This window comes from Photinus pyralis, unplaced genomic scaffold, assembly GCF_008802855.1.
Source record: "Photinus pyralis isolate 1611_PpyrPB1 unplaced genomic scaffold, Ppyr1.3 Ppyr1.4_LG8, whole genome shotgun sequence".
In the NCBI taxonomy this organism is placed as follows: domain Eukaryota; kingdom Metazoa; phylum Arthropoda; class Insecta; order Coleoptera; family Lampyridae; genus Photinus; species Photinus pyralis.
The window spans coordinates 36,271,160-36,286,316 of NW_022170819.1; the positions used below are offsets into that span (position 1 = coordinate 36,271,160).

General features: G+C 36.5%; 2 protein-coding genes across 3 annotated transcripts; one reads left to right on the plus strand and one right to left on the minus strand.

The window, feature by feature from the left end:
* Positions 1-1,564: 1,564 nt before the first annotated feature.
* LOC116178045 (cytochrome P450 9e2-like) lies at positions 1,565-3,531 on the plus strand. Its single transcript, XM_031497314.1, has 4 exons — positions 1,565-1,917; positions 1,962-2,454; positions 2,500-3,217; positions 3,266-3,531. Exons 1-4 carry the CDS (start codon positions 1,718-1,720, stop codon positions 3,433-3,435), a joined length of 1,581 nt encoding a protein of 526 aa, XP_031353174.1. The 5' UTR covers positions 1,565-1,717; the 3' UTR covers positions 3,436-3,531.
* Positions 3,532-7,425: 3,894 nt separating this feature from the next.
* LOC116178675 (cytochrome P450 9e2-like) lies at positions 7,426-9,706 on the minus strand. 2 transcript variants are annotated; one of them, XM_031498244.1, is made up of 7 exons: positions 9,663-9,706; positions 9,209-9,417; positions 8,998-9,161; positions 8,625-8,950; positions 8,131-8,584; positions 7,812-8,078; positions 7,426-7,761 (listed from the first exon to the last, which is right to left on the minus strand). In XM_031498244.1, the coding sequence occupies exons 1-7, from the start codon at positions 9,669-9,671 to the stop codon at positions 7,580-7,582; spliced, it is 1,611 nt and encodes a 536-aa protein (XP_031354104.1). In that variant the 5' UTR covers positions 9,672-9,706; the 3' UTR covers positions 7,426-7,579. The 2 variants fall into 2 exon arrangements, with proteins under 2 accessions (XP_031354104.1, XP_031354105.1); XM_031498245.1 differs by lacking the exon at positions 9,663-9,706 and adding an exon at positions 9,472-9,615.
* Positions 9,707-15,157: the final 5,451 nt, after the last annotated feature.

Below are 15,157 nucleotides of genomic sequence, written 5' to 3' on the forward strand. Positions count from 1 at the left end.
TAATGGTAATAATAGTAGATCAAACATTTCCTTTGTTCAAATGACTGAAAAGCTGACGATTTAGGGTTATAAAAAAATAATACAATTGTTTAACGAACCTTATGTGAGCGACTTTTCCCCGGAAGTGGAAACCGGGAGTTCTTACAGCTAGTGAGGTTGGTTTAACACACTGGAGAATATAGATGATTTCTTTGGATGCATTATTAAAAAAACCCGACAGTATGAATGATTCCACTGCACCCTCAGTGAAGATTTGATCGATTGATTCGCCGATTTCGGTTGTGATACTTTAGGTTCAGTGCAAATTTAAATGTTTGTTTATAACTTTCCATTAGATCCAGTATCTAAGTCTTTCTCGGAGCGCTGAAAAGAAGTCAAATGAGGTTCAAAATGCAGATGAAGTTGACAAAAATCTGGTAGATGATGCTCGTCAATTTCATTCTGATCCTGAGGATGTTGAAGAGAACACCGTTACACCAATTTCTTGGTTTAGAAAATGTTCAAGAGTCAATAAGCACCCTGTTAGATTTGCTTTCTTAGATGTTAAAACATTTTCCAATAAACTGACAACTGTTCGATGTGCTTTCAAAGATTCACAATCTTCGAAGTGGAAACATCATTCATGAAAAAAGAATTGGATCATTTAATAGTTCACCAGACCTGGGTTGTATGTGATCTACCATCTGGAAGGAAAGTCATAGAGACCAAATGGTGCTTCCAGATTAAGGGAGATTCAACAGCTGAAGTTGAATATTTTAACGCCATAATTGTTCAGTTTCTATTAAACACTGAATTTTTGGTTACTGTATAAAGTATACATATAGGGCTGCTAATGGTTCTAATGAAAAAAATAAACATTTAATGCGTCGCAAAATAGATACCCTTTCCAAAGAATACTCTTGTAAAGTAACAAAGAACTTTCCTTAAAAAAATACGTAATATGAAAACGGATTGGGGATGAATTTTTTGGTTACTGTAGGTATATAGGGTTGATAATGGATCTTTTAATTACAATCGATCAGCGAAAAATACGTGTAAAGTATCAGAGAGATTCCCTTAATAAGAACGCAACCATAAAGATTTGAGGAGCCCAAATTGGCACCCTTTCCATTGTATTTAATCAAAACCATTTCTGTTAAGGATCATATGCACGATCCACTTTCACTGAACAGGGACGTGAAACTGTTCAGTGCAAAAACCACTTAAAAGATATCCAAATTTAACAGACAAATATTTCTCACTCTCCTGCCATTTGGGTTTTGTAACTTTCGGCTGGAGGGGTAATATTATAGACCCAGTAATAATTCCAAGAACATAATTTTTGGCATTGTTGTAAATTCTAATTTATTGTCAGTAAATTGGCTTTTAATCGACTACTGAACACCCTCCGAAAGACGCTCTTCCCAACAAAAACGTTCACTTTATTTTTAATAGAGTACAAAGTTCAAGTACAAACACAATAATAAGTACATGGTTATGGGAATAAACCTAGTTTCAATTTCTACCACGAAAACACGTAGGTAGCGTTAGGTAGGTACCCTTGAACTCACAGTCTAAACCAAAAAGCAGTCATTGTCGCGTTTCTACGGGTAGAATGACTAAAGTGATGAATTTGTAAATTACTAATCAGCGATTAGGTGTTATCTATATTTATATCGCTCATCTACACTGGAAACCTTTGTAGTATTGATTTGTATTGTACAATTAATTGTGCACAATGCTATGGTTAATTGCGCTGGTTCTGCTTTTGGTGGTGTTCTACCAGAAAGCGATTAAGCCGCTTTCGTACTGGAAAGATCGTGGAGTACCCCACAAGAAGGCCTTACCTTTACTTGGAAATTCTAGTGTTCTAATTTTAAAAAACAAGTCACTTCTGGACTTCGTGGAAGATATCTACAATGAATTTCCCAATGACAGGTAAGTTGAACTGTACTAACCGCAGATCAACACCACACTTTTAGGTATTATGGACTGCACCAATTTACAAAACCGCTCCTTTGCATTCGCGACCTTGACTTAATAAAGAGAATAACGGTCAAGGATTTCGACCAGTTTATTGACCACAACAATTTCATTGTCGAGAATGTGGACAGTTTGATGAGTAAAAATTTGGTAAATCTGAAGGGGCAGACATGGCGAGACATGCGGGCCACCCTTAGCCCATCGTTCACCAGCAGTAAAATGAAATCGATGTTTCTGTTGTTTTCCGAATGCGCCCAGCAAGTGGTCGAATTTTTCGAGAAAAAGGGTGAAGATGTGATCCAGGTCGAAATGAAGGACCTTTTCACACGATTCACCAACGACGCAATCGCGTCGACGGCATTCGGGTTTAAATGCGATTCCCTTACAAACCAAACGAACGAATTCTACACCATGGGAAAAAAGGCCACCAACTTTGGAGGGAGTCGATTACTCGTGATGTCTTTTCTTGGAATGTTCCCGTTCCTTCAAAAGGTAATGGAAATGCAGGGCGTACTTTTCTTACTTTAGTAATTCTAGATTATCAAATTTGATATATTTCCAAACAGCGTTTCCAATTTTTTCCGGCGAGTAATCAAGGAAGCCATCGATAAGAGGGAGAATGAAGGACTAGTTCGACACGACATGCTTCATCTGCTGCTCGAAGCTCGCAAGGGAGTATCCGTACAGGAAGAACCGGAGGTCGAGGACACCGGATTTGCTACAGTTGAAGAATCCAAAATTCACCACGGAAAGTCCACTAAACTCAAACTGACAGACGAAGACATAACCGCGCAAGCACTCATTTTCTTCTTTGGTGGCTTCGAAACGTCCGCCACCTTGCTATCATTCATGGCTTACGAATTGGCACTGAATCCTGACATACAAGAAAGGCTTCAGGCCGAAATTGACGACATCTTGAACGAGTGTAATGGAAAATTAACGTACAACGCTCTTCAAAACATGAAATACATGGACATGGTCGTTTCGGAAACGTTAAGAAAGTGGCCGCCTGGTTTCCAACTGGATCGCCGCTGCGTAAGAGATTACGTGATCGAACCGGAGAAACCCCACGAGAAACCTGTTACGATCGAAAAGGGAATGATGATAATTATTCCAGCCGTCGGCATTCACCACGATCCACAACACTTTGAGAACCCCACCAAGTTTGATCCAGAAAGGTTCAACGACGAAAACAAGGTTAAAATTAAACCATACTCCTATTTACCTTTCGGTTCCGGTCCAAGAAACTGCATTGGTAAGTACGTGCGTGTTTTTTTCTACGGCATTTATTGGCCGGTTTTAGCCTCTCGTTTTGCACTTTTGGAAACCAAAACGCTAATGTTCCATATTCTGGCAAAGTTTAGTATGGTGGTGATCGATAAAACACAAATTCCCTTAAAGCTCAGTAAGGCGAGACTTGGACTGGTTGCTGAAGATGGAACTTGGCTTGGATTGCAACCCCGAAAGAAATAGAGGCATATACTTATAATTATTTTACAGCATCAACCTCGGAACGGTGCAGTTTTGTCACGAGTATAAAGAGTACTTTATCTCGTCAGATGTAAAAAACTAACACATATCAAACATAATAAGGGAAAATTAGAAGAATTAGAAACGTGTACTACACATAGTGATAAAAATCGTGATTTATTGGAAAAATCGAATAATCATATTTATTCGATTTAAATTTGTTGATTCAAGTCAGAGTGTCTGGTTTTTTTTTCGCATATTGTCAAATAGTTTTAGTTAACATTTTATTATTTGTATTATTTTCAAACAATTATGAAAAATAAATAACACCAAATAAAGTAATCTCATAATTTATGAAATTCCAGTATTTTTAATTCTGGTTTCTACTGCTTTAGGGATAGACTCACGCGTAATTTTATTTTTAATTTATCTATGATTCTAATTTTGCTATACTTTTTGTTTTTTCACTTAGGGTTTCGCATTAAGATTGATACTTGGATAGCATACCTATTGAATTATGTTAATTTAGATTTAACATTTTTAATTTCTATTTAATCAAATTGGTAAATTCCGTCAAAATATATTATTAATTATTTAATTTTCCGGAAAATTTATCATTCTAGGTACAGATGCTGTGAGAGCCACTTTTTGAAATTACCACCTTCCGGATATTCGATAAAATACATCAGCCTAATATTGAATAGCTCTGGTCGCATACTCATACCCGTAAAAATGTAACGAGAGGGTGCGACGAACTTTGACGGGATGTTCGCCACAAACAATTGCTTGAAAAATAATAAAAAGTTTAATCAAATCAAAAGAAATAAAAGTAGTTGTCTGATTAACTCCTGACTTGACTTTCCAACTACTTTTAATATAGTCATTGGTCATATAACCTTTAGAAACTTCTCTCGGGCGCCTCTATTTTCAACCCGAGAAAAAAGTGTATAAGACTTTTTTGTAGATGCCATCAAAACGCATCTTTTGTCTAATTAACATTTTTCACTTTGATGCTTACTTTTCGAGAAAAATGCAAATTTAGAAAAATAAAATAAATAGTTTAATTTTTCAATTCAAAACTTCTCAAAAACTATGAAAGTCACAAACAAACTGTATAGAACCTTTTGTAGAACTGTGTAATCCACTTTGGCCAGTGCATGAGAAAAAATGAAAAAAAAATGTTCAAGTCGGTTAGGCAGAAACCGAAAAAGAAGTTACTCAGAATGAAGACAATTTTTTGAAAACTTTTAATGAAGATAAATTAAAATATTTAGAATTGGGTAAACACAAGGGTTGTTATGTGGAATGGTGCAACGATTGAAAAAGCGATGCATTTATATTTTTCTTGCGATGTTAAAGGCTATTAAACAATACGCTCACAAAACTTGCCCTATCCAAGTATCCGTACAATCCAAGAGCGACTACAAAAAACATACTTTATATACATACTTTCCAACTGTTGTTCAATTTCAAATTTCGCGGTTCCCAAACTGAGCCAAAATGGCTGCTATTCGCGTTACTTTAGTAATCTAGGGACTCTACGTCGAATAGAATTAAAGAGACCTCGGTCGGCAAAACAAAGGACTACTGCAATAGCACTTGGAACAAATTTACTACAGAAACAACTGACGTCAAAAGCTAGCGAATGACAAAGAAGATACCTAGGTGGCGTAAGAGTTTTGAATTTAAATTACGAGTGAAGAGATTAAATAACAGCACGAATCGAAAACATCAAAAATCAGCCGACGGATATCTTCAATTGCAAAGTTACAGTTGGTAAAAGCTAGCGAATGACAAAGAAGATACCTAGGTGGCGTAAGAGTTTTGAATTTAAATTACGAGTGAAGAGATTAAATAACAGCACGAATCGAAAACATCAAAAATCAGCCGACGGATATCTTCAATTGCAAAGTTACAGTTGGTGAACTGGGGCTCAACTATATCTAGAAGCCCTCAAAGCAATAGAGTTTAATGGCCTTTCCCCTTATAAAAAGCAATAGTGAAAAATAGCACCTATGGTTATTACCATTTGCATAAGTGACTAAGAGGTTAAGAAGTTTTGAAATTGTTGTTGATCATAAAACCACTAAGGTGTGAATTAACCTTGTTATTAAGAATTTTATTTTGCAATAAGCGTGAATATAATATAATGTATACAAACTTATGATTAGTTGGAAAACTGTTGCGGTAGTTTTACACTGAACAATTATTGTCAAGGAAATTGTAATTAATAAACTTACCAAAGGGTAATTAATGGAAGAACGCGATCTCCCTGAGACCGCCCAACATGTCAAGATCGTCAAACCAGATGGATGAACTGAGACCTGGGTGCTCCCCATAAGCACCCCGCCAAAGCCCCCATTACTGGAAATCTTGCTATGCAAGCAGCAGCATTTAAGTCACCAAATGCGCTCCTAGTTTTTCCTATCCTCGCCTGTCATCTGCACCTGCCCACTCCTTCCCTCTCCTGCCTACTGCTCTCGGGACTATAAAACGAAACGGTCAAACTCAGCATCTGACAGTAATGACTTCAAGTACCGGTCCCCGCTTCTTTCAGCCTGTTGGCCCATGCGGTTCGAGTTCAGACAGTTTTGTGGTAAAACTGTAGAAAGTAGAGTGCCGGAAATTGGCGTCCCAACTGCTTCCAAAATAGAGCCGTTTTCGTCATCAGAGATCTTTAATAACAGAACGTGAGCCAATGCCAAATGAATCTCTATTGATCCTGGCGCTCAGGACCCTGACGCGTGCTGCCATCCGTGATAATATAATCTAGGGCGCCCATAAACGACATCAATATTCAATAGGAGGAAACTGCCTAGGCGTGATGCTGCTATACGTAATAGCAAACGACCCTCTTTTGCCAAATTACCTAGGGTATTACTTTTTCCTGAATTCCTCACGAAACCATCATTTTCATGCCTACTGTATGTCAGAATATATGAGTTTACTTAAAACATCATTCTTATTTGCTCGTCGAGGTATCAAAGCAAAAATCTGGTGGGAGAATGGGATCCTTAATGAAACTTTCGAAGAGAATCTATGCCGGGCGAGTGTTAGTCGAACCTTACGTATTGCGAACGGGGAAGATTGATAGATTCTTGTGATTTTATTTACGCCAATTTTGGGATCTCTGTGTGAGAAAATCGCAACAGAAGGCGGTGCCGCCATTTTCAACAAGTTTACCGAACGAGGGTGCCTTAAAAATTCGCTAGGAGTTGCCAGTAGAAGTGAATCTATTAATACTTGGCTTGTTTATGCAGAAAGAGAATTTTATTACGTGAAAGAGGCGATTGGACGGCTGATTTAATATCCAACCTGTGAATATTTCTAATCATTACCGTATATAATATGAAAGCGAACATTTTTCGTTTTGTAGTGCCAAGATACGTAAACGGTGCATCCAATTTGTTTATATAAAGTGCGAACAAAATTAGGAACAAAACGGCTACCGGTAAAAAGGATAAAGACAATTAATTCAAGCTTTTGTTTGCTGTTACTACGGTACATTTTTGACATTCATACATTGCGAAACATCGGTAATTTATTACTGTGAATAACTCAATTAAATCAACCTAAACCTGAAGCATGGTTTATTCCTGAATTAAACTGCGCCAACCATCTTTCGAAATTAATTTTTAATAATCAAGCCAATTCAACTGGTAATCTATTCGTATTGCTCACTAGTTTTCCAAATTGCTGTTGCTTTCCAAAGGAAAAATCCAACTGGCAATTGGAGAAAGTTTCAACGTATCGATAAAAGTAAGTTATTTTAAATCTTTGTGATAGATTGGTCGAGTTAGGCGGGTTTATCTCGCGAACAAATTTGTGTATTTTTTTTAATAAATGATTAGCACACTCAGGTCAAAGGTACGGGTAATCTTTTTTCTCTTTAATTGTTAATTGGTAGATTAGTATATTCAAAGGGCTATATTTGGAATAATCTCTATGGTTTATTTTATTGCAAGTGAAGTGTTTAAATTGTGATGATAATTTTCCACGCCTGTTCCAGAACCTAAGGGATTTAATGGGATCTGCACCGAAAAATTCTTTTAATTAACATAATTAATACAAGCGGTCAGATTAATTGACACAATTTTTACTTTCTAATTAACCATAAAAATAAACATTCATTATTGTTCCACAATGTTTACATGTGAGGACTGTCGGTACGTTGTCTCAAACCCAACCAGTATCCATGCTCACTGCTTTGAGAAATGCTGGACTTGTGTATTTGGAATGGGATCGCAGTTTTCTCGGTGGGTACCAAGCGGTATCTCAACAGGAAGTAAAACAGCACAAGTTTTGTTTGAAGCACGGCCATTCGGGATCCTAAGTTTATGGTATTTGAGTACTGTACACAGTTGGACTGTAATTCTTACCCATGCAAGCTCTTGAACCAAGACCAAATGTTAACATGGTCTGCGGTAAAATGCTCGCTTTGTTTTCATCGCTGAATCTTTCTGGATCGAACTTTTCGGGATTCTCAAAGTAATGTTCATCGCGTGTAAAGCAGAAGGCAGGGATTGTTATGTCTTGCCCCTTTTTAAGGTGTAGGGGTTTCTCGTGTGGCAGCACCGGTGGAATAGTGTAGGGCTTTGTCACGACGCGGTCTAAAAACACGGTGGGACTACGTAATCGAAGAGTCTCTACAAAGAGCAAATTAGGCAAACGCTTTCTACGACATGCATTTGAAAATACCTTGGCATACCATTTCGAAGTATTTCATGTTAATTATAGACTCGTAGGTGATTTTTCCTTCGCACTTCGTCCAGGTTTGATCGATTTCCTTGATTAGTTTCTCTTGGACATCTGAGTTAAGGGTTAACTCATAGGCACAATTGCAAAGATAAGTGGTAAACGAGTCGAAACTGGAGAAGAACAACCCCATGAGCTGGACCGTGATGTCTTCATCGGATATGCGCAGCTTAGAAGCGTGATTATTACCGAGGCCGTTCATGTTTTTAGGATCAAAGAGTTTTTCATCCTCAGCATCCTCTTTCTCAAAGTGAAGCTCGCCCTTTTGGGCTTCTTTCATTATGTGCAGAACATCCACTCGCACCAAGTCGTTCTTCTTTCGATACGCAAGGGTCTCCTTCATAAGCTTCTTATAGAATTTCTTCGATTCTTCGCTGAAGAAACTAACCTTGAAAAACTGAGAAGCAATTAGAAGAAAATACAGTCGGTCCACCTACGTTTGCGAATGGCTTGCTTATGGCGGCTCCAAAAAATTTAAATCCCTTAATCCGGGACAACACAAACTCATTTTTCGCCATAGTATAAAATTGATTATTGGGATCGTTGAATGAATTGCAGTTGATGCCATACGCCAAATTCAACGTGAGATCGTTCGCGACTTTGATGAACAGGTCGTGGATATCCATCGAGATTACCTCCTTACTTTCGGGAAGGCTGCAAATCAGTCGGTCCGCGCATTCGGTCATATAAGGAAACATTTGCTTCATTTTGCTTTGCGTAAAGGCGGGCGCAACCAATTTGCGGAAATCGTGCCAGTCGCGACCTGCAAAGGGACAACTGCTTCAAAGGTCCAGACCAGTCGGGCGTTACCTTTTCTGGCAAACAATATTTTATTCCAGAATGGATCCGCGTCTACCGGCAGGAACTCTCGGTGGTCGGTGAAGTGGTCGAAATCTCTAATACAAATCTGCTTCACAAGATCAAGATCGCGTATAACCAGACTGGGGCAGGTGAACATAAAGTACCCAAAGTACCTACGATATTTCATGCACAATTTGTTCCACATGATTTTAATTCTCACCTATGATTGGAGTATTTCTCATATAAATCTTTTTGGATGAGGGCGATGGCCCTTTTCTGTAACATTGCCTGCGCCAGGTTACCAAATAACGGTACGCCCCCATCGTATGGCACTGATAGCCTTTTCCAATGCTGAAGCTTGTAGATCTCTCGGAAGATAAAAACAGCGATCGCAACCAGGGCGATGACTATTAGTAACCCCATACTGAACTGAAATGTAATTACGTTCACTAGCAAAATTAAAGATGCGAAAGCGTTCCTAACCAAATCTTTACTTACTAATGCCCTATCTGCTTTACTTTTTATGGAGAATGTCTCAATAACACATCGAGATATCAAGGGGCACAGTTTATCATTTTTACGAAAATAAAATTGCCACTATGCCGTATATCTTGTTGTTAGTGTAATTTTGATTCTGGTGAAAATCAGATAAATTTCAAAGGAATATCTCTTACTTTGGACATCAAATTGACTGAGACAAACTGGAAACTTATCGCAACTGCTCAAGCACTCTTATGAACGGATTCACTCAAGCTCACTATTTATACACCGATTAGTAACGTCTGTATGTCAGGGTGGTTGGGGTGAGGTAGAATACAGCCTTAATTCCAGCATAGAGATGAAAGGTTCTTATCACGATCTGACAGATATTAACCGGTTAGAGTAAAAAAGTTCAAAGAAAATATCTTGTCTCCAACTTTTGCTCACCACCTTCATCCGAAAGGCAAAGTATTCGAAAGGGGTCAAGATTGCGTTGGATACCGTTGCCGTAATTACAAACAGCGGTAACCAAGAATTTAATATCGACCATAGTACCATAGTGGTAAACCGTTGGAAAATAAGGTATTCCTAATTAGATCCGGACGCAGATCTTTCAGCTGTTCGAGAACTGACCTTTAGAATGTGCCAACGGGTCAACAAATCACACAAACGCTATCATAAAGTTCGGATTACAATTTTTCTGTAAATATTTGCGATCATATGAAGTCTACTCAATTTGGTCAATATTTTCCAAGAATCAAGGTATCCAATATCAGCACTCTCAAATTGAGCATATTTTTGAATGTCTAAATAAGTACCTGGGCGTCTTTTGCTACATGTCGTAGGAAAAACTAAACAACCCTAGAGAACGGGAAAATTTTTAAATCTAGATTGCTCGGATCCTGTTACCTTTGATTTAAAGTCGAACTCATTATATGTTCCAGCAGGACGTTTCACTGCTGGTTGCCCAATATTGATATTTATCCCCTAGGTATTTCGAAGTAGGCTTTCAAGAAGAACTCATATGGCAGGAGTTACCATGAATCAATATTGCCACCAACCCTCCAGGACACCCAGAGCATTTGGAGGATTGTCGTCTGTTACAGTTCATTTCAGTTTCAGCAATCTGTTTTCTTTGAAATAGCACCCGTGCGATTAGGTAAGAATTTTGGAAAAATAATCTTGTTTTCGTGATAAGAGTTGAACAAAGTCGAAGTAAAAAAACAAGTCAAAAGTTTTGCTGTTTAGTTGGACTTACCTGCTTTCTATCTGCACCTTTTCTGCACTTAATATTGATTTGAAACGGAAAACTTTTGACATTCCTCTAACCGACTTCATACGTAAATATTAATTACAACAGAAGAATCCTGGTGTCACAGAGTTACAAAGTGAATGGATTGTTTCTTTCACGAATGTTTTCTTTTTCCTCATTAAATTTCTAGAAGAAAACAGTCCGTCTTGAAGTACAAATGCAAAATTACAATTTACCTTATTTATATGATCTCTAAATTTACCCTTCGAGCAGTTTAACTTTGAGTACCCTCCATGATCGAGGTCATTTGCAACGTATTAATTGCAAACATAGTGGTTCATTGCAGACTTTATGCGGTTATCTACTCGTATTTGTCTTTTTCTTACTATAGAAATTGGAATTGGGTTGTGAATTTTCGCGCTTATTTTTTTTACGAACAGCGCTTTATTAATTCAGAAAATTACTGACTTAAAAAAACATTTAGAATAAAAAATGTTGGAATATCAACTCTCTAATAGAACTACCATAACAACCTTCAATTCTAACCCTACAAACATCCAAAAAAACATCGCCTATTAAAAGGTTCGCGTTAGCAAACCACAACACCTTTTGAGAATAATAATAATAATGAATTTATTGTCTAACAGCAAAACACGCCAATTCTAAGACAATGTAGAAAAATTACAATGAATGTACATAGCTACAATAATAAATGCTAAATGCGAAAAAAAAAACAAAAATAAAAAAAAACAAAGATAGCAAACATTATTGAAAGTAGCAATAATTATCCAGCTAATAAATAAAAAACGTAAATCATAAAATAAAATTAAGTTAACAATATAATAGCAAAACAAATAGATATCTATACAATTTAAACTATAACTATAAATACAATTTAAACTCTAACTATAATAAATAATATTAGAGCTTCAAGAATTCTATTTTTTGAGAAATTCCAAAATCTTCCTGGGAGGAGTACTTTGACGCATCTACCTCCCCAGGAACGTGTGTTTTAAAGTATAATTCGCCTCAAAGGAATGCTCCTTCTTTCTCTCCGTATCCCATTCATAGTAGTGAGAGCGGTCCGCGGGAATAAACGGCAATTCCCATTAAAATTATGCCACTTTGTACACATGTTCCCTAGCCCTATTGGAGTGATTTGAGTCGCAGAGACGAAAGTTCCGTCCGTTAGGGGTACAAATGGCGGCAATTTTAAAATTGATGCGAATTTCAATCAATGTAGTGCAATTTTTGTATTTAGTGTGTCGTTTTCGGGGTTTGTGAAGTTGAAAAGGACACAAATAATATCCAAAATTATATTCATTTGTCATTTCTAGGCCGATCAAGTATCTGATATCTGTAACGTCCGACAGGATTCGAAAGTTTTACCTAATTTTCGTAGTTTAGGTGACATTTCCGGGGTTCTTTTGGGTGGGCCCATTTAAAACCTTTGTTTTATTATTAGATTTATATTCGTAACTCATAAACACGCCTCTGGATGCTAAATAAAATTTAACCCACACAAAAGAATTGTAATAATGAACTTAAAATTCACTTCACAATTAATGAGGAAAAATGTACAAATATCTTTGGTTTGAGTTCACAGAGTATTTTGACAGCCAACAATAGCACGAATTGTCTTTAATCATTTTACTGGTTGCCGCTTATTTAAAATGTTATTACACCGTGTATAAACAAATTAGGTGAACAATCTTGATTGAACTTGCGCACTAAAATATGAAATACGATACCGCGGCTAATGTTTCTTTCGTAATCTTCGATGGCACAAACTCGTTTAGGCTTTCAAATAAATACAAACGTTAAGCCATGTAAAAATAAAGAATCACATATATTCACCTCGGACGCTTAGGGAAGAATCCCGCTCTCCCACCAAATTTATCATAGTGTATTCGATGATCGGAAAAAGCGATCTCCGCTATCCACTATCTGCTTTCTACCTGGGAATTCAAAAACTGATTTCTTTCGCCTTCGACCATGTTGATGCCAAATAAATACACAATTATATTAAAAATTAGATACATATGGACCTTACTCGCCCACATAGCCATTCGATATCTTATGTATATACCTTTTAAATCCAAGATGTACAAGAAATCTCCTGCCCGTCTTATGTATGTACTATGTACCTTCACTATGGACATATGTATTTTATATCCAGTGTGTGTATTCTGTAAGTATACATTTTTGGATGTGAAATGGATGTTTAGGCACACAAACACACACACACACACAAAACAAATGCATCATAAATCTAAAATATACCAGGAGTATCACGCACATTTAATTAATAATTATTAATTTAATTTAATTTAATTAAATTAATTATTTAATAATTTAATAATTAATTTTTAATAATTTAATAATTGTATGTATCTTTTTTGTATGTATATTAAAACCTGATCATATGCCTTAAACCCCCTTGCGATGATATTCAATGTATATACATGAGATTGTAAGTATATACATTTTGAATTAGATACATGCGTTTTCTGTATTACCGACGTTACAAACGTTAGCATCTCATTTTCTGCGATGAACATACTAAGGTGCTTTTATTGTTTGAATTTGGGGCATCATGACCTAAATTTACAAATATGTGTTAGTGAGATGCAAAGACCGAATGGGAACTACTATAAGGGCAAGAATGGCAGGTGTGTTAGCAACCTAATTCATAATCTGTTATTAACTCACGCTATTATAGTGTTGAACAACAACACAATCAAGGAATCAAAAATAAAAATTTGTTAAGCACATTTTCCAGTTTTATTGCTTTAAATGATGGAGGTCACTCAGTTAGTCGTTAAAGTAAGATTAATGAAAATATTACTGTTGTTAGTTGTTTATGAATAGCATGCATACTACTTTGTTAGCCATTCGATATTTCATTGCCAATAAAATTTAAGGACTTTGTGAAAACTATTTTCAACTATATACTTAGGAGACTTAATAAACAGAAAATTTCACTCAGTGAACAAAATTTATTTATATTTATGTATAGATGCTAGGAAGCTCCCCGAATATTAGATCAATCTGTATAGAACATCCATTCTGAATGTATACAACATACATGGAATATCCTAGTGAACATCTCTGCATATTGCAAGAATATTTATGGTATATCCACTTGTCAGTATACCAATGTACAACGCATGTCTGATACATATACATAAGACATCCAAAACGTATATAGGTACTATGCATTATGTGAAGTTTGCTAAACTTATATCCCTTGCAGATACATTTGCGACATAGTTTTCCACATTCTATGGATACACAAAATCCCATGTAGATAGTGCATATTATATGCAATGTATACTGTTCTGCTATATGGGTCTACAATATTCCATAAAAATCAATTTTATATGTGCCAAAACGCCCAGTAGTCCAAAATTATTACTACGTTCTTGTGCGTGGCCACGTCTTGTCTTACTAATTTAAACAAACCCTTAAGTAAACTATGAAATATCTCCTTTTCTACACACAAGTTGAAAACCTAAAATTTCAAAAGGTTATCGACACCTAATACTGATTTGAAACGGAAAACTTTTTACATTCGTCTAAACGAGTTCATACGTAAATATTAATTACAATGGAAAAATCCTTTTAAACGTTTCACACAATTTACCTGATTTATTTGATGTCTAAATTTACCCTTCGAGCAGTTCAACTTTGGACAACTTGAGCAACCGAGTTGATTCGCAGCGTGTTAATTTAAGTTGTTTATTGCAGATATTTAAAGTTATGCGATCGCTTATCCACTTGTCCTTTTCCTTACTATAGAAATTGGAATTAGTTTGTGAATTCGCACACTTATTGTCCGCGAATATTTCGTATTGCACTACACTGATTTTTTTTACAGAAAACGGGCGAACTAACCTTCCGCTTTGTAACGTTTTATTTAAAAATTCTAAATTTAAGTCACATTCATACGCCATCTAAGTATTTCCTTTGTAACCAATAGCCAATAGCTTAGATGTAGAAGTATTACAGGTTTTAGATAAAATCGTTTATCGCCGATAGATGGATTTGTCGATGTTTGTTTTTATTCCTCTGAAGTTTCTTTTCTGAATATTTGCTTCGCTTCATAGAATATGCTGGTATGCACCAACAATTGCGTATTAGCTTTGACTTTGAATAATATCTTTTTAGGCTTCTTACTCTTCATTATTATCTACCTGATTATTGCTATCTATATCGATATTAATTGGTGCACAAGGAAGGTCTATTCTAAAATTCCACCGCCATCTTATGTCAAATCAATCACGTGATTATACCTACCTGGTTCAGACTCTTCGGACTCTTCAGACTCCGGGCTCAGGCTTTTTGATGCGCTGTGCCTTCGCCAATCCGCTTATCCGTCCGTTCATGCGATTACTCTTGAACGGAAAGTCTTGGAAGCTTGGAACATAGGCCCCA